The 21,517-nt window shown below is 46.1% G+C and overlaps 2 protein-coding genes across 3 annotated transcripts in view; one reads left to right on the forward strand and one right to left on the reverse strand.

Annotated features, from left to right (window-relative positions):
• tns3.2 (tensin 3, tandem duplicate 2) overlaps positions 1 to 9,430 on the reverse strand; it is a 103,641-nt gene extending 94,211 nt beyond the window's left edge. The window contains exons 1-4 of one of the 2 annotated variants that reach the window (XM_071346103.1): positions 9,340 to 9,430; positions 695 to 859; positions 480 to 530; positions 195 to 317 (exon numbers count right to left, since the gene is read on the reverse strand). In XM_071346103.1, coding sequence (XP_071202204.1) covers positions 195 to 317; positions 480 to 530; positions 695 to 844 — 324 coding nt within the window. In that variant the 5' untranslated portion in view covers positions 845 to 859; positions 9,340 to 9,430. Of the gene's footprint in view, positions 1 to 194; positions 318 to 479; positions 531 to 694; positions 860 to 9,339 lie in introns of those variants that run through there. The other variant, XM_071346104.1, reaches the window with a different exon arrangement.
• A 9,478-nt stretch (positions 9,431 to 18,908) lies between these two features.
• The window catches only part of LOC139541444 (PH domain leucine-rich repeat protein phosphatase 1-like), a 66,861-nt gene continuing 64,252 nt past the window's right edge, over positions 18,909 to 21,517 (forward strand). The window contains exon 1 of the mRNA XM_071346105.1: positions 18,909 to 21,008. Coding sequence (XP_071202206.1) covers positions 19,253 to 21,008 — 1,756 coding nt within the window. The 5' untranslated portion in view covers positions 18,909 to 19,252. The remainder of the gene's footprint in view (positions 21,009 to 21,517) is intronic.

The following is a 21,517-nucleotide window of genomic DNA, read 5'->3' on the forward strand; positions in this document are numbered from 1 at the left end:
TTCTGAGAAGTGAGGATATTTTGCCTCAATTGTAAAAACTGTATTTTAGGCTTAGGAGTTAGGGTTTGTGTTAGTGTTAGGGGTTAGGGTTAGTAGATAGTCTGTAGAGCACTATCCAAAAAAAGTGTTACCATGTTAATAATAATATGTGTGTTTACTTTTTCTTTGTGTGTCTGTGTGTGTGTGATTCCTACCCGACAGTGCATGACCAGAACATGCTGTGTGTGTGAGTGGAGCCAGTTATCCATGGTCTTACACACACCACACATCTGTTCCATGGACGGGGCCAGCAGCTCTAGCCAGCCCGTGTCCAACACCTGAGACAAAACACACACACACACACGCACGCACGCATACAGTAACCTTGATTAATAACCTTTCTTGAGATCTGAAGGCTTTTGTTAGCTCCCCAAGCTAGTCTTTAGCTCAGTGGTCTTGAGTAGTACACACAGAGGCAATAGCTACAGTATTCATTTCACCTTGGGGTTCATCTGGGTCAGGCTATCATTCTTCTCTGAGAGGTTGATCACCTTGGGAAATAAAATAAACATTTTAGACAATTTTTTCTATAGCTCATTAACTACTGAGGGAGGGAAGAGGGAGATGAGGAAGACAATGATGAGGATGGGTGTGTAGATCAATTATGGGCCAGACTCTACCACTTTTAGTGGTCTATAGCCCCTCCATTCCTCACCATGTAGTTGTGGCCATGTTTGGATTTGAGCATCTGTGTGATGTCACGCAGGTTCTGGAGGTAGGTCTGGTCTGGGCATGCCTGAGGGAAGGATAAGGTGATGATGCGCTCCGTGATGTAGTCCAGGTCAATTCTGTATCCCTCCTCCATGACTGGGATATTAGACTGATGAGAGGGAGAGAGTGATTTGTGATTGTTTATTTCATGTTTCCCATGCTAATAAAGCACCTTTGAAAATCTAATTGAATTGAGAGAGACAGAGACACAGAGACACAGAGAGAGAGAGAGAGAGAGAGAGAGAGAGAGACACAGAGAGAGGAGAGAGAGAGAGAGAGAGAGAGAGAGAGAGAAGGGGTAGAGAAATGGGGGAGGGAAAGGGATAGAGAGACCAATAGAGAGAGAGAGAGAGGGAGAGAGAGGCCAGTGAAGAGAGAGAGAGAGAGAGGGGGGGGTAGAGAAATGGGGGAGGGAAAGGGATAGAGAGACCAAGAGAGAGAGAGAGAGAGAGAGAGAGAGAGAGAGAGAGAGAGAGAGAGAGAGAGAGAGAGAGAGAGAGAGAGAGAGAGGGAGAGAGAGAGAGAGAAAGAGGAGGGGGGGTAGAGAAATGGGGGAGGGAAAGGGATAGAGAGACCAAGAGAGAGAGAGGGAGAGAGAGAGAGAGAGGAGGGGGGGTAGAGAAATGGGGGAGGGAAAGGGATAGAGACCAATAGAGAGAGAGAGAGAGAGAGAGAGAGAGAGAGAGAGAGAGAGAGAGAGAGATAGAGAGGAGGGGTAGAGAAATGGGGGAGGGAAAGGGATAGAGAGACCAAGAGAGAGAGAGAGAGAGAGAGAGTTTCACATACACACTCTTATCTCTGTAAAACTACCCAGATATAATAATAGGGGGTTAAACATACAGACCACTACCACTCACTGGGCCGCACCTACGTGGCAGGTTGGCACATCAGTTACACACAGACTGACCTACGTGGCAGGTTGGCACATCAGTTACACACAGACTGACCTACGTGGCAGGTTGGCACATCAGTTACACACAGACTGACCTACGTGGCAGGTTGGCACATCAGTTACACACAGACTGACCTACGTGGCAGGTTGGCACATCAGTTACACACAGACTGACCTACGTGGCAGGTTGGCACATCAGTTACACACAGACTGACCTACGTGGCAGGTTGGCACATCAGTTACACACAGACTGACCTACGTGGCAGGTTGGCACATCAGTTACACACAGACTGACCTACGTGGCAGGTTGGCACATCAGTTACACACAGACTGACCTACGTGGCAGGTTGGCACATCAGTTACACACAGACTGACCTACGTGGCAGAGTTGGCACATCAGTTACACACAGACTGACCTACGTGGCGAGTTGGCACATCAGTTACACACAGACTGACCTACGTGGCGAGTTGGCACATCAGTTACACACAGACTGACCTACGTGGCGAGTTGGCACATCAGTTACACACAGACTGACCTACGTGGCGAGTTGGCACATCAGTTACACACAGACTGACCTACGTGGCGAGTTGGCACATCAGTTACACACAGACTGACCTACGTGGCGAGTTGGCACATCAGTTACACACAGACTGACCTACGTGGCGAGTTGGCACATCAGTTACACACAGACTGACCTACGTGGCGAGTTGGCACATCAGTTACACACAGACTGACCTACGTTGCAGGTTGGCACATCAGTTACATACAGACTGACCTACGTGGCGAGTTGGCACATCAGTTACACACAGACTGACCTACGTGGCAGGTTGGCACATCAGTTACACACAGACTGACCTACGTGGCAGGTTGGCACATCAGTTACACACAGACTGACCTACGTGGCAGGTTGGCACATCAGTTACACACAGACTGACCTACGTGGCAGGTTGGCACATCAGTTACACACAGACTGACCTACGTGGCAGGTTGGCACATCAGTTACACACAGACTGACCTACGTGGCAGGTTGGCACATCAGTTACACACAGACTGACCTACGTGGCAGGTTGGCACATCAGTTACACACAGACTGACCTACGTGGCAGGTTGGCACATCAGTTACACACAGACTGACCTACGTGGCAGGTTGGCACATCAGTTACACACAGACTGACCTACGTGGCAGGTTGGCACATCAGTTACACACAGACTGACCTACGTGGCAGGTTGGCACATCAGTTACACACAGACTGACCTACGTGGCAGGTTGGCACATCAGTTACACACAGAATGACCTACGTGGCAGGTTGGCACATCAGTTACACACAGACTGACCTACGTGGCAGGTTGGCACATCAGTTACACACAGACTGACCTACGTGGCAGGTTGGCACATCAGTTACACACAGACTGACCTACGTGGCAGGTAGGCACATCAGTTACACACAGACTGACCTACGTGGCAGGTTGGCACATCAGTTACACACAGACTGACCTACGTGGCAGGTTGGCACATCAGTTACACACAGACTGACCTACGTGGCAGGTTGGCACATCAGTTACACACAGACTGACCTACGTGGCAGGTTGGCACATCAGTTACACACAGACTGACCTACGTGGCAGGTTGGCACATCAGTTACACACAGACTGACCTACGTGGCAGGTTGGCACATCAGTTACACACAGACTGACCTACGTGGCAGGTTGGCACATCAGTTACACACAGACTGACCTACGTGGCAGGTTGGCACATCAGTTACACACAGACTGACCTATGTGGCAGGTTGGCACATCAGTTACACACAGACTGACCTATGTGGCGGGAGTGTTCAGTTTCACTTTGACTCAGCAGACCTTCACTACACACGACTGAGGTTTGAGACATTATGCCCCCAGAAACTCAATGCTAACGGGAAGTCATTTTTTGCCAACACAGCGATACAGATTTAGGATATTAATTTGATCACCCTGTTGCAGGGGAACTTTCCTTGTAGTTCCTTGTAGTGTATTTGAGGTTCAAAAAGGCTTCTGAAATTAAAAATGTCCACTTTGAAATTTCAGATGAAAAATGCATCAACCCCTAAAAAAAATCAATTAATTATAATCCACATAATAATGAACATTTCCTGTTGCTGCAGGATTATTTTGCTGCTGTAGCAAACTGGCTCAAATTAACATCCTAATTCTGTATATGATTTCACATTTAGTCATGCGTATTAGCTAATTCTTTAGTCTTAAATCCTTTGACGGGAAGTCATGCTCGGTGAATGTGGAATCGGGAGCTTACAAATGAAACGATTAGAGTTAATGTAACAGATTAGTCATAACCCCTCCATAACCTCTCATTCACTCATTCAGTCATGCATACATGCACACACTCATGCACGCACGCACACACACACACAAACACACACACACAGAGACACAAACACCACCATAAGTGGATGAGGCTGTGTCTGGAAGGATGATGATGTCTGCCGAGTGCCCAAAACATGAATGAAGTCATCCAGACACTCCTGTACCTACTCACTCTCTGAAGTGATTCACATCAGATACTGCAGCCCATGCTAATTCTTCCTCAACAAAACCAGCAATAGTTTCAAGTCTGAAAATGGTTTATCTGTCTTTATCTTAATATATCTGAACATATTTATAATTGTTTGACCTATGAATATGTCAGATGCAAAACTTGTAAGTGAGAGTGAGAGTGATTAGAATTGAAATAAGAACGTGTTTTTAGAGTAACTGTGGGCAGTCTAATTTCTTCCCTCTCACACCTCTCTGGCTGTATAAACTCACCCATTCATCCTGCCTCTGAACTCTAGACCTGCATGTAACAATCTTTTACATACACGTTACAACATATCTACAGGACACACACACACACAGAGGCACACACACACACAGAGGCACACACAGACACAGAGACAGACACAGACACAGGCAGGAAGGGCCAGACTGAGACAGGGCCTAGAGTGAGTCAGGTGGCTGGGCCAACCTTTATTTTACCCTGACCATGTGATCAGGATACAGCAGCAGAGTAAACATGGTTACAGTCAATTTCACCAGAACACGAGGTGGTGCATGCTGCTGCCAGGCCCGGCGACAGTCTCCACAGACACTCTGACAACTCTGCCATGCCAAAGTGAGAAAGACTGGAAACACCTTAAACCCACACACACACATAAAAGACCTACACGGCACACACATGCACGTGTGTGTGTGTTTCTCTTGTACACTATCGTTCAAACGTTTGAGGTCACCTAGAAATGTCCTTGTTTTTGAAAGAAAAGCACATTTTTTGTCCATCAGAAATACAGTGTAGACATTGTTAATGTTGTCCATCAGAAATACAGTGTAGACATTGTTAATGTTGTCCATCAGAAATACAGTGTAGACATTGTTAATGTTGTCCATCAGAAATACAGTGTAGACATTGTTAATGTTGTCCATCAGAAATACAGTGTAGACATTGTTAATGTTGTCCATCAGAAATACAGTGTAGACATTGTTAATGTTGTCCATCAGAAATACAGTGTAGACATTGTTAATGTTGTCCATCAGAAATACAGTGTAGACATTGTTAATGTTGTCCATCAGAAATACAGTGTAGACATTGTTAATGTTGTCCATCAGAAATACAGTGTAGACATTGTTAATGTTGTCCATCAGAAATACAGTGTAGACATTGTTAATGTTGTCCATCAGAAATACAGTGTAGACATTGTTAATGTTGTCCATCAGAAATACAGTGTAGACATTGTTAATGTTGTCCATCAGAAATACAGTGTAGACATTGTTAATGTTGTCCATCAGAAATACAGTGTAGACATTGTTAATGTTGTCCATCAGAAATACAGTGTAGACATTGTTAATGTTGTCCATCAGAAATACAGTGTAGACATTGTTAATGTTGTCCATCAGAAATACAGTGTAGACATTGTTAATGTTGTCCATCAGAAATACAGTGTAGACATTGTTAATGTTGTCCATCAGAAATACAGTGTAGACATTGTTAATGTTGTCCATCAGAAATACAGTGTAGACATTGTTAATGTTGTCCATCAGAAATACAGTGTAGACATTGTTAATGTTGTCCATCAGAAATACAGTGTAGACATTGTTAATGTTGTCCATCAGAAATACAGTGTAGACATTGTTAATGTTGTAAGTGACTATTGTAGCTGGAAACAGCTGATTTTTAATGGAATATCTACATAGGCGTACAGAGGACCATTATCAGCAACCATCACTCCTGTGTTCCAATGGCACGTTGTGTTAGCTAATCCAAGTTTATAATTTTAAAAGGCAAATTAATCATTAGAAAACCCTTTTGCAATTATGTTAGCACAGCTGAAAACTGTTGTACTGATTAAAGAAGCAATAAAACTGGCCTTCTTTAGACTAGTTGAGTATCTGGAGCATCAGTATTTGTGGGTTCGATTACAGTCTCAAAATGGCCAGAATCAAAGACCTTTCTTCTGAAACTCGTCAGTCTATTCTTGTTCTGAGAAATTAAGGCTATTCCTTGAGAGAAATTGGCAAGAAACTGAAGATCTCGTACAACACTGTGTACTACTCCCTTCACCCTTCACGTCTACACTGTATTTCTGATCAATTTGATCTTATTTTAATGGACAAAAAAATGTGCTTTTCTTTCAAAAACAAGGACATTTCTAAGTGACCCCAAACTTTTGAACGGTAGTGTGTGTGGGCTTCTCTCTCTCTCTTTCTCTCTCTCACTCTCAATCACTCACTCACTCACCCCCCCCCTCTCTCTCTCAATCACTCACTCACTCACCCCCCCCCTCTCTCTCTCTCAATCACTCACTCACTCACTCACCCCCCCCCCTCTCTCTCTCACTCACTCACTCACTCACCCCCCCTCTCTCAATCACTCACTCACCCCCCCTCTCTCTCTCTCAATCACTCACTCACCCCCCCCCTCTCTCTCTCTCAATCACTCACTCACCACCCCCCCTCTCTCTCTCTCAATCACTCACCCCCCCCCTCTCCCTCTCACTCACTCACTCACCCCCTCTCTCTCTCTCAATCACTCACCCACCCCCCCCCTCTCTCCCTCTCAATCACTCACTCACCCCCCACACCTCTCTCTCACTCACTCACTCACCCCCCCTCCCTCTCTCTCAATCACTCACTCCCCCCCCTCCCCCCCCTCTCTCTCTCAATCACTCACTCACCCACCCACCCCCCCCCTCTCTCCCTCTCAATCACTCACTCACCCCCCCCTCTCTCTCACTCACTCACCCCCCCCTCTCTCAATCACTCACTCACCCACCCTCCCCCCTCTCTCTCTCTCTCTCTCAATCACTCACTCACTCCCTCCCCCTCTCTCTCGCTCAATCACTCACTCACTCCCTCCCCCTCTCTCTCTCTCTCACTCTCAATCACTCACTCACTCACCCCCCCCCTCCCCTCTCTCAATCACTCACCCCCCCTTTCTCTCACTCACCCCCCCTCTCTCTCAATCACTCACTCACCCCCCCTCTCTCTCTCTCAATCACTCACCCCCCCCTCTCTCCCTCTCACTCACTCACTCACCCCCCCCTCTCTCTCTCTCAATCACTCACCCCCCCTCTCTCTCCCTCTCAATCACTCACTCACTCCCCCCCTCTCTCTCACTCACTCACTCACCCCCCCTCTCTCTCTCAATCACTCACTCACCCACCCTCCCCCTCTCTCTCTCTCAATCACTCACTCACTCACCCCCCCCTCTCTCTCTCAATCACTCACTCACCCACCCTCCCCCCTCTCTCTCTCTCAATCACTCACTCACTCACCCCCCCTCTCTCTCTCTCTCTCAATCACTCACTCACCCACCCCCCTCTCTCTCTCTCTCTCAATCACTCACTCACTCCCTCCCCCTCTCTCATCACTCACTCACTCACCCCCCTCCTCTCTCTCAATCACTCACTCACTCACCCCCCTCTCTCTCTCTCTCAATCACTCACTCACTCACCCCCCCTCTCTCTCTCTCAATCACTCACTCACCCACCCCCCCCTCTCTCTCTCTCAATCACTCACTCACTCCCTCCCCTCTCTCAATCACTCACTCACCCCCCCTCTCTCTCTCTCTCTCAATCACTCACTCACTCACTCACCCCCCCTCCCCTCTCTCAATCACTCACTCACTCACCCCCCCTCTCTCTCTCTCACTCACCCCCCTCTCTCTCTCTCAATCACTCACTCACTCACCCCCCCCTCTCTCTCTCTCAATCACTCACTCACCCACCCTCCCCCTCTCTCTCTCTCAATCACTCACTCACTCACCCCCCCCTCTCTCTCTCTATCACTCACTCACCCACCCTCCCCCCTCTCTCTCTCAATCACTCACTCACTCACCCCCGCCCCCCTCTCTCTCTCTCTCAATCACTCACTCACCCACTCCCCCCCTCTCTCCCTCTCTCTCCTTATGTAAAACAATGTAATTGTGTCAATAAAGGTTGTTTTACATTTTCAACATATCCAGCTGGAACCTGTGCTAGACTGACTGGCTGGCTGACTGGCTGCCTGCCTGCCTGGCTGCCTGCCTGGCTGCCTGCCCTGTCCTTGGGCCCTATGTACAGTCCTAGTGGAACTTGTGTGTGTTTAGATAACAACATCAGACAACATCAGTCAGACAGACTGACTACCATACAGTGCTGAGGACCCTACATAATGCTGATGATGTCACACGAGTCCTGTAATGAAAACATCAGACGGAATCACTGCCTCCAGTGATGATGTCAAAGAGATGATAAATTACAAACACTCTCGTCCTCTCTCAAACACCAATATCAAGGCAATGTAAATACTACAGGCAAATGCCTCAGTCTAACTACATTAGCCAAGCCTCAATTCTAATACTACTTGTCTGTTTATTGAACACTTTTAGACCAGTACCCCCTATATTTGTCTCTGCTCTACTTGAGAAAAAAGCGATTGACACACACACATGCCATAGGGTGTTCTCAGTGTAGAGTAGTCCACAAACCAAACTAACCATGTCTAATTAGGTGGTTTTTACCTCACGTTTGTGAGGAATGTGTCCCAAAATGTATCAGAGACGTCCTTTCTCCCTTTGTCTATTCTTTTCTTTCTTTAATGGATAGCACAAGTTGGCAGTGAACCTCAATCCCACAGGCTGGCCCCTTTAATATTAGTACAACAAGAGACAACTCAGTATAATATCTTCTTAGTCTCCACTTCACTAATAAACATCATTACCCATGAGTCTTCATGGCCCTGGAAATGCTCAAGCAATGTGCCAACTGTGAGGTTTGAGGCTCCACAATGTCTTTCTTCCCCTTTCTATCCCTCTGCATATCTTAACCCCAAAGTGTGGTTTATGACTGTCTGAATCCCCTCTTTCTATCATTCACTTCTTCTATTTATCTAATTAGAAACAAGATTTGGATCAATTCCATCTCAATTCCACTTGTCATTACACAAAATGAACTGAACTCCAATGGGGAAATTCAATGGCCAATTCAAGTGTTGAAATAGAACTCCTCAACCCCGGGCTTAGAGCAGTAGGTAGCTAAAACAGTTTTACTAAGAGCAGCTTATCATGACTTCCACCTCACTGAATCAGTGTTAGTTAACACTAGAGGGAGAGAGCTTACTGCACAGAGACAGCACACACACGTTTGCACGCACATGTACACAAACACGAGAAAGCAGAGAGGCTTACCTAATAGTGGGCTCCTATCAACTGTGAAATCCCCAAAGAATATCTACTGCGCTTTTATATGTCTACTGTGTGTGAGAGAGAAAGGGTTGGGACGGTGTAGGGGTGGAGACTATGTATGAGAGAGAGAGAGAGAGAGAGAGAGAGAGACAGAGAGAGAGAGAGAGATTTACTGTAGTTGGTTTAAATTGCACTTTGCCCCTGCCTTTTCAAGTAATGACATCTATTGACTGCTGCTGATTCAGTGTGTGTGTGTGTGTGTGTGTGTGTGTGTGTGTGTGTGTGTGTGTGTGTGTGTGTGTGTGTGTGTGTGTGTGTGTGTGTGTGTGTGTGTGTGCCAACGTACGTGCTGTGCATGGCTTTTATTACTTTCTTACTTTCTTACTTAGGCACATCACTACCTTCGGAGCAAATCAAATCCAATAAAATAGATTTGTATTATGTCACATGCGCCGAATACAACAGGTGTACAGTGAAATGCTTACTTACAAGCCAACAATGCAGTGGTAAGAAAAATAAGTGTTAAGAAAGTATTTACTAAAATAAACTGAAGTAAAAAATGTATAATAAGTAAGAAAATAGAAAAATAACAAATAATTAAAGAGCAACAATAAACTAAAAGTGTGTGCGGGGGCACAGGTTAGTCAAGGTTAATGAGGTAATATGTACATGTAGGTAGAGGTAAAGTGACTATGCATAGATGCAGAGAGTAGTGGCAGCGTAAAAATGGGGGGGGGGGGGGGGGACTTGGTGCTCCGGTACCGCTTGCTGTGCGGTAGCAGAGAGAACAGTCTATGACTAGGGTGGGTGGAGTCTTTGGCAATTTTCAGGGCCTTCCTCTGACACCGCCTGGTATAGAGGTCCTGGATGGCACGAAGCTTGGCCCCAGTGATGTACTGGGCCATACGCACTACCCTCTGTAGTGCCTTGTGGTCGGAGGCCGAGCAGTTGCCATACCAGGCGGTGATGCAACCAGTCAGGATGCTCTCGTTGGTGCAGCTGTAGAACTTTTTGAGGATCTGAGGACCATTGCCAAATCTTTTCAGTCTCCTGAGGGGGAATAGGTGTTGTTGTGCCCTCTTCATGACTGTCTTGGTGTGTTTGGATATTGATAGTTTGTTGGTGATGTGGACACCAAGGAACTTGAAGCGCTCAACTTGCTCCAATACAGCCCTGTCAATGAAAGAGAGAGAGAGTGCTCGGTCCTCCTTTTCCTGTAGTCCACAATCCCCTCCTTTGCCTTGATCATGTTGAGGGAGAGGTTGTTATCCTGGTACCACACTGCCAGGTCTATGACCTCTTCCCTAAAGGCTGTCTCATCGTTGTCAGTGATCAGGCCTACCACTGCTGTGTCGTCAGCAAACTTAATGATGATGTTGGAGTCGTGCTTGGCCATGCAGTAATAGTAATGGGTGAACAGGGAGAACAGGAGGGGTCTGAGCACGCACCCTTGAGGGGCCCCAGTGTTGAGTATCAGCATGGCGGATGTGTTGTTACCTACCCTTACCACTTGGGGGTGGCCCGTCAGGAAGTCCAGGATCCAGTTGCAGAGGGAGGTGTGTAGTCCCAGGGTACTTAGCTTAGTGATGAGCTTTGAGGGCACTATGGTGTTGAACGCTGAGTTGTAGTCAATGAATAGCATTCTCACGTAGGTGTTATTTTTGTCCAGGTGGGAAAGGGCAGTGTGGAGTGCAATAGAGATTGCATCATCTGTGGATCTGTTGGGGCGGTATGCAAATTGGAGTGGGTCTAGGGTTTCTGGGATAATGGTGTTGATGTGAGCCATGACCAGCCTTTCAAAGCACTTCATGGCTACCATTGTGAGTGCCACGGGTCGGAAGTTATTTATGGCAGGTTACCTTCGTGTTCTTGGGCACAGGGACTATGGTGGTCTACTTGAAACATGTTTGTATTACAGACTCAGTCTGGAACAGGTTGAAAATATCAGTGAAGACATTTGCCAGTTGGTCAGTGCATGCTTGGAGTACACATCCTGGTAATCTGTCTGGCCCTGAGGCCTTGTGAATGTTGACCTGTTTAAAGGTCTTACTCACATCGGCTACGGAGAGCGTGATCACACAGTCTTCCGGAACAGCTGATGGTCTCATGCATGCTTCAGTGTTGCTTGCCTTGAAGCAAGCATAGAAGTAATTTAGCTCGTCTAGTAGGCTTGTGTCACTGGGCAGCTTGCAGCTGTGCTTCCCTTTGTAGTCCATAATAGTTTCCAAGCCCTGCCACATCCGACGAGCGTTGGAGCCAATACAGTATGCTTCAATCTTAGGCCTGTATTGATGCTTTGCCTGTTTGATGGTTCATCGGAAGGCATAGCTGGATTTCTTATAAGTGTCCGGGTTAGAGTCCCGCTCTTTGAAAGTGGCAGCTCTACCCTTTAGCTTAGTGCAGATGTTGCCTGTAATCCATGGCTTCTGGATGGGGTATGTATGTAGGGTCACTGTGGGGACGACGTCATCGATGCACTTATTGATGAAGCCAGTGACTGATGTGGTGTACTCTTCAATGCCATCTGAAGAATCCCGAAACACATTCCAGTCTGTGCTAGCAAAACAGTCCTGTAGCTTAGCATCTGCGTCATCTGACCACTTCCAAATTGAGCAAGTCACTGGTACTTCCTGCTTTAGTTTTTGCTTGTAAGCAGGAATCAGGAGGGTAGAATGATGGTCAGATTTGCCAAATGGAGGGCGAGGGAGAGCTTCGTACGCGTGTGTGGAGTAAAGGTGGTCTAGAGTTGTTTTCTCTCTGGTTGCACATGTAACATGCTGGTAGAAATGAGGTAAAACGGATTTAAGTTTCCCTGCATTAAAGTCCCCGGCCACTAGGAGCGCCGCCTCTGGATGAGCATTTTCTTGTTTGCTTATGGCCGACTTGGCCGGGGACTTGTTTGCTTACAGCTCTTTGAGTGAGGTCTTAGTGCCAGCATCGGTTTGTGGTGGTAAATAGACAGGTACGAAAAATATAGATGAAAACTCTCTTGGTAAATAGTGTGGTCTACAGCTTATCATGAGGTACTCTACTTCAGGCGGGCAAAACCTTGAGACTTCCTTAATATTAGATTTTGTGCACCAGCTGTTATTTACAAATAGACACAAACCGCCACCCCTTGCTTACCGGAGGCAGCTGTTCTATCTTGCCGATGCACGGAAAACCCAGCCAGCTGTATGTTATCCATGTCGTCGTTCAGCCACTACTCGGTGAAACATAAGATATTACAGTTTTTAATGTCCCGTTGGCTCCATAACAGCTTCTACTCCAAGCCATAAGACTACTGAACAACTAATCAAATGGCCACACAGACTATCTACATTGACCCCCACCCCTTGTTTGACACTGCTGCTACTCACTGTTTATTATCTATGCATAGTCACTTTACAAATTACCTCGACTATCCTGTACTCCCGCACATTGACTTGGTACCGGTACCCCCTTTATATAGCCTCGTTATTGTTATGTACATTTCTTATGTTTCTTTTTGATTGATTTGATTTATTTTCCTTTCGTTTATTTAGTAAATATTTTATCAACTCTATTTCTTGAACTGCATTGTTGGTTAAGGGCCTGTAAGTATGCATTTCACGGTAAGGTCTACACTTGTTGTATTCGGCACACGTGACAAATACATTTGCTCTGATTTGATTTGATAGTCTTGATCGGAGCTCATCCATTTTATTATCCAATGATTGCACGTTGGCTAATAGGACTGATGGTAGAGGCAGATTACGCACTCTCCGTCGGATTCTTACAAGGCACCCCGACCTACGTCCCCGATATCTCTTTCTCTTCTTTATGAGAATCACAGGGATTTGGGCCTTGTCTGGTGTCTGAAGTAAATCCTTTGTGTCTGATTCGTAAAAGAAAAAATCTTTGTCCAGTTGGAGGTGAGTAATCGCTGTGCTGATATCCAGAAGCTCTTTTCAGTTATAAAAGACGGTAGCAGAAACATTATGCACAAAATAAGTTACAAATAATGTGAAAAAACACACACAATAGCACAATTAGTTAGGAGCCTGTAAAACGGCATCCATCTCCTACCGCGCAATATCAGCATATAGGCTATCGACGACTCCTCTCTAGCACAGTCTGTTCACAGTTGGCTTCTATCCAGCTAGTCAAACAAGAAGTTGTTTTCTCATAGCTTCTTCAACAATATAATTAACAGCTACAATTATATCTGGCCACAAAATAAGGCCTCTCTGAAGCCTAAAATGGCAGGGGGAAAGGCTGTAATGTGACATGTATCCATTAGATGGTGCCAGAAGACTATTGTTTGAGTCAGCGAGCTCATTTAGGCATAGAAATGTAAACAGTATTTTATGTCAAACGTATTTGTTTATGCATGAACACAGTTACACGTATTTGTGTCGAGTTCATGCCGAGTTGTCGAGTAAATAAGCTGAAATATTACACAAATCCAGCAAAAGTACCATAACAAACATTTACACTTTCCCATAGATTATCAATTATACTGACCAGATCTCTAGTCGTCGCTCTAACAAACCTATTCAAAATATTCAAGGGGCAAGATCAGGTGGGGCCATTCTAGCCAATGAGAGGGCAGATACTCGTGTAAACAACAGGCACAACGTTTACCACTAGTTACCAATTACAGTCGCAATTGGTTATATCGTAAAAATTAATGAAAACAAAAATGAGCTTTTTGGTCCTAATATAAGGTTAGCAGTGTGTTTAAGGTTAGGATTATATTTAAAATCACATTTTAAGAAAATAAATTGTAGTAATAGGCGGGGTTTATGACGTCGTGCCCATGACAACTAGTGGCGACCATGCACAACTCTATGGAACGCCGTTTGGGTCTTTGCATGTCAAAAAGATACACGTCAAATAACACTATTTGACACATCAAATAACTATGGAACGCCGTTTGGTTCTTTGCGTGTTTGAAAAGAAACATGTCAAATAACTCAATTTGACGCTTCAAATAAGCTTGCTGATCAATCAGGACCTGAATATTACTCCACGTCACGTAATCATTTAACATGTTCATGATTATTTTACGTAGATATTACACAATGATTACACTATCACTCGTATTTCATGTTATAACGATTCGCCGATACGTATGCTATGACCCTGGTAAAGTATTGTCTCGTGCACCTGCCGCTAACGCACAAGCGCAGACACATTTCCCCAAACTCTGGACGGTGCTGGTTAGAAAAAAGCTAGCTAGCTGATGGATGCAAACAATGTTCTTCCCCAAAAACATAGCAAAACTACATAATCTGTTTCAGTAGCTATAGTTAGCTAGCTCACTATCTAGTTACGTGTCATCACCCAAAATACCCATAATTTACAAGACAGTTCTTATTTGATTAATCGTGGTCGGACCCACCTATGTGAAGCTAGCCACAATAAGGATTAGCCACAATTGTGGAATTTGCGGTTCACCTTAAAAATAAAAGTATCTAATTGAAAGCGATACAAATAATGTTATTATATAAATTCAACAAAATAAAATAATTTGTTAGTTTGACAAAAATGTGTTAATCACACTGGTTGTATTACACTTTATAATTGCATTGGGGCATACTTATTTCACTGTATCAGTCTACTCTACTCGCCATTTTACCTGTTGTTGTTTTAGCTGATTAGCTGTTGTTGTCTTACCCGTTGTTGTCTTAGCTAGCTCTCCAAATCAACAGCTGTGATTACTTTATGCCTCACTGTATGTCTCTCTCAAATGTAAATATGCCTTGTATACTGTTGTTTAGGTTAGTTATTATTGTTTTAGTTTACAATGGAGCCCCTAGTTCCACTCACCATACCTCTGATACCTCCTTTGTCCCACCTCCCACACATGCGGTGACCTCACCCATTATAACCAGCATGTCCAGAGATACAACCTCTCTTATCATCACTCAGTGCCTGGGCTTACCTCCGCTGTACCCGCACCCCACCATACCCCTGTCTGCACATTATGCACTGAATCTATTCTACCACGCCCAGAAATCTTTTATTCTTTGTCCCCAACGCTCTAGGTGACCAGTTTTGCTAGCCTTTAGCCGTACCCTCATCCTACTCTTCCTCTGTTCCTCGGGTGATGTGGAGGTAAACCCAGGCCCTGCGTGTCCCCAGGCACCCTCATTTGTTGACTTCTGTGATCGAAAAAGCCTTGGTTTCATGCATGTTAACATCAGAAGCCTCCTCCCTAAGTTTGTTTTATTCACTGCTTTAGCACACTCCACCAACCCTGATGTCCTTGCCGTGTCTGAATCCTGGCTGAGGATGGCCACCAAAAATTCGGAGATTTCCATACCCAACTACAACATTTTCCGTCAAGATAGAACTGCCAAAGGGGGAGGAGTTGTAATCTACTGCAGAGATAGCCTGCAAAGTTCTGTCATACTTTCCAGGTCTATACCCAAACAGTTCGAACTTCTAATTAAAAAAATTAATCTCTCCAGAAATAAGTCTCTCACTGTTGCCGCCTGCTATCGACCCCCCTCCGCTCCCAGCTGTGCCCTAGACACCATTTGTGAATTGATCGCCCCCCATCTAGCTTCAGAGTTCGTTCTGTTAGGTGACCTAAACTGGGATATGCTTAACCCCCCGGCAGTCCTACAATCTAAGCTAGATGCCCTCAATCTCACACAAATCATCAAGGAACCCACCAGGTACAACCCTAAATCCGTAAACATGGGCACCCTCATAGACATTATCCTGACCAACTTGCCCTCCAAATACACCTCTGCTGTTTTCATTCAGGATCTCAGCGATCACTGCCTCATTGCCTGCATCCGCTATGGGTCCACGGTCAAACGACCACCCCTCATCACTGTCAAACGCTCCCTAAAACACTTCTGCGAGCAGGCCTTTCTAATCGACCTGGCCCGGGTATCCTGGAAGGATATTGCCCTCATCACGTCAGTCGAGGATGCCTGGTCATTCTTTAAAAGTAATTTCCTCACCATCTTAGATAAGCATACCCCATTCAAAAAATGCAGAACTAAGAACAGATATAGCCCTTGGTTCACTCCAGACCTGACTGCCCTTGACCAGCACAAAAACATCCTGTGGCGGACTGCAATAGCATCGAATAGTTCCCGTGATATGCAACTGTTCAGGAAAGTCAGGAACCAATACACGCAGTCAGTCAGGAAAGCAAAGGCTAGCTATTTCAAGCAGACATTTGCATCCTGTAGCTCTAACTCCAAAAGGTTTTGGGACACTGTAAAGTCCATAGAGAACAAGAGCACCTCCTCCCAGCTGCCCACTGCACTGAGGCTAGGTAACACGGTCACCACCGATAAATCCATGATAATCGAAAATTCCAATAAGCATTTCTCAACGGCTGGCCATGCCTTCCTCCTGGCTACTCCAACCCTGGCCAACAGTTCCGCCCCCCCGCCCCCGCAGCTACTCGCCCAAGCCTCCCCAGCTTCTCCTTCACCCAAATCCAGATAGCAGATGTTCTGAAAGAGCTGCAAAACCTGGAACCGTACAAATCAGCTGGGCTAGACAATCTGGACCCTCTCTTTCTAAAAATATCCGCCGTCATTGTTGCAACCCCTATTACCAGCCTGTTCAACCTCTCTTTCGTATCGTCCGAGATCCTTAAAGATTGGAAAGCTGCCGCGGTCATCCCTCTCTTCAAAGGGGGTGACATCCTGACATCCTAGACCCAAACTGTTACAGACCTATATCCATCCTGCCCTGCCTATCTAAAGTCTACAAAGGCCAAGTTAATAAACAGATCACTGACCATTTCGAATCCCACCGTACCTTCTCCGCTGTGCAATCCGGTTTCCGAGCCAGTCACGGGTGCACCTCAGCCACGCTCAAGGTACTGAACGATATCATAACTGCCATCGATAAAAGACAGTACTGTGCAGCCGTCTTCATCGACCTGGCCAAGGCTTTCGACTCTGTCAATTACCTTATTCTTATCGGCAGACTCAATAGCCTTGGTTTTTCTAATGACTGCCGCGCCTGGTTCACCAACTACTTTGCAGACAGAGTTCAGTGTGTCAAATCGGAGGGCCTGTTGTCCGGACCTCTGGCAGTCTCTATGGAGGTACCACAGGGTTCAATTCTCGGGCCGGCTCTTTTCTCTGTATATATCAATGATGTCGCTCTTGCTGTGGGCGATTCTCTGATCCACCTCTACGCAGATGACACCATTCTGTATACTTCTGGCCCTTCCTTGGACACTGTGCTAACTAACCTCCAAACGAGCTTCAATGCCATACAACACTCCTTCCGTGGCCTCCATCTAGTGTCATAGCTTTTATTGCGGGACCTGAAACCACTGTGAATTGAGCCACATTTATTGTACCATTCAACCTACTATGTGAATAGAACACTATTCCAGAGGAAAAACAATATGACCTGAATGTTTTGGAGCCTGATAACTCTGAGGAGGACTATCAATGGGTAAGGCTGTACAGTGCAATATAAATGTCAATACGCACAATAGGCTGACTGGGTAGATACATTCCCACAGTCAAAGTCCCTTAATAAGAGCTACTATGACGCTAATATTTGCGTAAACTCTTCCCAGTTATTTTCTGTGGGAGTAGACTCATACTCCATTTCATTGCTCCACATTCCAACACTCCGACCATGTTTAAGATTATGTAGTCTAAATATGCCATGATTCCACCAATTGTAACCTTCTGCATCGCTTTCAAATATGGACTTTATTTTGAAGCCGAAACGCAAATTCCACTATTGTGGCTAGCTTCACAACACATAACCCTGTCCGGTCAAGTCATACGCGAAGCTAGCTGGCTGTTTATAACGTTTGTTTTGGGCTAGCTAGTGATTTCAATAGGAGAACAACAAGTGGCTACCTAGCTAATACTTACTCACATGGATTCCTAAATCATTGCTAAGAATATTGAAAATGACTGCAGTTTCTACTGGTTATTGTTTTCAGGCTGGTTGCATTTGTGCTAGCTAACTAGTTGCTAATAACATCTGTATCAAAGATATATATATTTTTTTTTTTATCCTGCTCGTTTGATCCTGGTCTAATTTCAAATGCTCACACGTAGCAAATAAACCATTCAATTTTCTGTTAACTAAATTCGACACTCGTTGACCTCATACAAAAACTGAGCGCCATCTGCCGGAGAAGACAGATTTTGGGCCCAGTTATCCCATGGCGACTTCGACTAGCAAAACTCATGCCTAGAAACACATCATCATCGTCAAAATCAATGGCACTCCTATATAAAGTTATTTTGGACGAAAATGAAAACGTGTCACTTTCACGAGTTTGGAGTAATAACATGTTAAACTACTTAAAACATTGTCTCGAACGTATGTTGTGCCTTTCGATTTCGAGAAAATTAACAACTAAGGAATAACGTTTCACTTCTCTCATTGACATCTCTAACACCAAACCCCGGCCTGGTCTGCTTGGTCTCCTTCGCAAGCGTTTCCTGAAGTGTTGTGATGTTGTGACTCGGGGTTTAGAAACTATGTGCTAATGTCGCTGCTTAAAGGGAAAAGTTAAATACAGAAAACTACATATCCCAGAAGTCCATGTAGGGATCTTTACGTCATCTCATAAATATAAAGCTTTCGTGGGTGTAAACAAATCTACAAATCCCGCCAGCTACATCAAATGCTTCACATATCTAATGAGCTTGACTGGCTGGTTTCATACCGCAGCAAAACATCCTCTATAATGGCGGTATCGATAGCAACCGAGCGGCATTGACCGGCGATTTCACCAGCAGCCAGCAAAAGAAAACACATTGCACGGCCTGGCTAGCTCTCTTGCTTTCTCCATGGCCAGCTGGAAAACGCAAGTGGAATAATGAATGTAACGAATACACTGCATGGGTACCTGTCGGAACTAACGTTAGCTAACTAGCTTTATTTATTTGGAGTTCGTAGTGGTCGTTGCTAACGTTAGCGCATTCACTTGCGGAAGATGGAAAGTGTGCGGATAGTGGCTGGGGAGAGGAACCGAGTGGAGGTGGATGCCCTGTCAACATCAGTCGGAATATTAGACTCGGAAATTGGACAAATAAGAAGTGGCAGCAAGTTTTTAAAGGCCAGTGGTGGTGCACTCTTCCCCGCTGGAAAAATAACTGCGACGGGGGAAGATGATGGCGGGAGCGGGGAGACAAAACTCTTGGGACTTGCTACCACCTCCCTACTTCACATAGCGATACGGAACGGGATTTACCAAAACCAGGCTGCTAACGCCACCAGTAGTGCTGCCAATCTCAACATGACCACCGGTAAAACACCCAACATCTACAGCCTCGTATCGGTCAGCAGCACCAGCGTGAACTCGTTGTTGACCAGGAGACGGCGGCACAAGAGGAACCTCTCGGCCGCAGCTTCGACAACCTCAAGCTCACCCACAGTCTCCTCCGTTGGGGGAGTGAGACCCACACTGTCCGCCTCGTCTGTCAACAACACACTGAGCCTGGATAGAAAGACCTTGCTTCGCCAGAAGCAGGCGAAGCAGCTCCAGCCCAACGACAAGGCGTGGGTCCGAGCTGACCTCCAGCAGGGTTGTATCCACGTCCATGACCAACTCACGCCCTCCTACCCTCGGGCGGTACTATGCACCGTGGACACCACCGCTGGGGAGATAGCGGCTCGTCTGGGGCAGCTTGGAGGTAAATGTGGAGGGATACTAAGAATGACTCGCAAAACAAGTGCTTATGTTGACCTGAACGGTAACTGCAATGGTAGCCATGGGCATATTGACTACCTACTTGGTGTGAATAAAAGTAACAACGTGAAGACCTCCTACCCAGGTTCTGTGATCTCCTACTCAGGGTCAAAGGAGAACCAACCAGTCTCTCCAATCAAGCGGCTTCATAGCAATAACAACCATGCTCAATATTACCTGGAAACAAATGTATTACTTTCTGACTACAAGATACCAAGCACCTCTTCCTCTGAGGTTTATCTAAATGACAGTGAGGGTGCAGACATGGGCCTGAGTGGGGCCGACAGTTGTGGACTGTACTCAGGCTCAGACATGGAGAGTAGCACCTTTGATGATTTGAGCCCCGGTGGTCCGCGGCCGAGCCAACACCGGGACTCCCTCAGTGATGCTGCTGTCCTAGGGACAAACTCCTCAGTGCTCAGCCCGAACTTTGATTCCGCCACGGAGGAATTGGACCCGTTTGGGAGTTCCTCAGACGAGGTTGAGCTTGACCCTTCCCCGACACACTCAGCCAGCATCCCCACTGTCACTCAGCAACAGACCCTGGAGGGGAAATCCATGCACGTCCCCTCAACTGATGCCTGCAAAGCTCCTGAAAACAGGCTATCAAAGTCAAACCACCTGGAAGACAAAAACACTGCTGATGAAGGTGGAAAAACAGGTAGCACTGGAGGAGAACCCAGACTGATCAATCCCCCGTCAAGCTGCGGCAGTAGTGGCAGTAACTCACTGGCCCGACCTCTGACTGGCAGAGCAGCTGTTGAGCGTGACCTGGTCATTTCAGGGGAGCAAAGAGGGGTCCCGGGCCCAGAGAAAGCCTCCCCAGCACCGGCCCTCTTCGCCCAGCTGCACGGTGGAGCTATGAGGAGGCTGGAGGATGATGAGAAGCCTCTGCAGATGCAGAATGAGTACCTCTCCAATCTGGGCTATGGAGACCCGTGGCGGGTACAGGAGGAGGGTATGGACCCAGAAATAGGCTGTCTCATACGCTTCTACGCAGGTGAGTGTGACCTTAGAAAATGTGATTCTCATTTATTATCATGGGTATTAATGAATGATTATGTACTGGTTATAAATGTTTTATGTGTGGATTTTGTTATGAAGTCCTTATGTAGGTTATTAAGTAGGCACCCTTCAAATAAAGTGTACCAGTATTTCTGTGTTGAAGGTGAGTGAGGATTGGGTGGGTCAGGTGACTGTTTCAGTGCTAAATAAGGACACAGCCAGGGTAAACAGCTTCTAGTCAGATTCTCTAGGTTAGCTTAGCTTGGTGGTTCTCCCTTGGCCCCTGCCCTGCTATCCCTTCCCTGGCTATCTGTCAGTTTGATTGTGTTTGGCTAGTGCTCTGCCCATTTATCATGCTGTCAACCCATTCCTAGTCCTACTAAAGTACTGTGTGTCCATCCACTACAATGGCATTATGTTTGGTCAGTCGGATTGTCAAAACCAAAAGATGATTCAATTGTTCCAGCGGCCGGAGACAATAGCCTGCCTTGTGCCTCCGAACCG

This window comes from Salvelinus alpinus, chromosome 16 (assembly GCF_045679555.1).
Source record: "Salvelinus alpinus chromosome 16, SLU_Salpinus.1, whole genome shotgun sequence".
Lineage (NCBI taxonomy): Eukaryota > Metazoa > Chordata > Actinopteri > Salmoniformes > Salmonidae > Salvelinus > Salvelinus alpinus.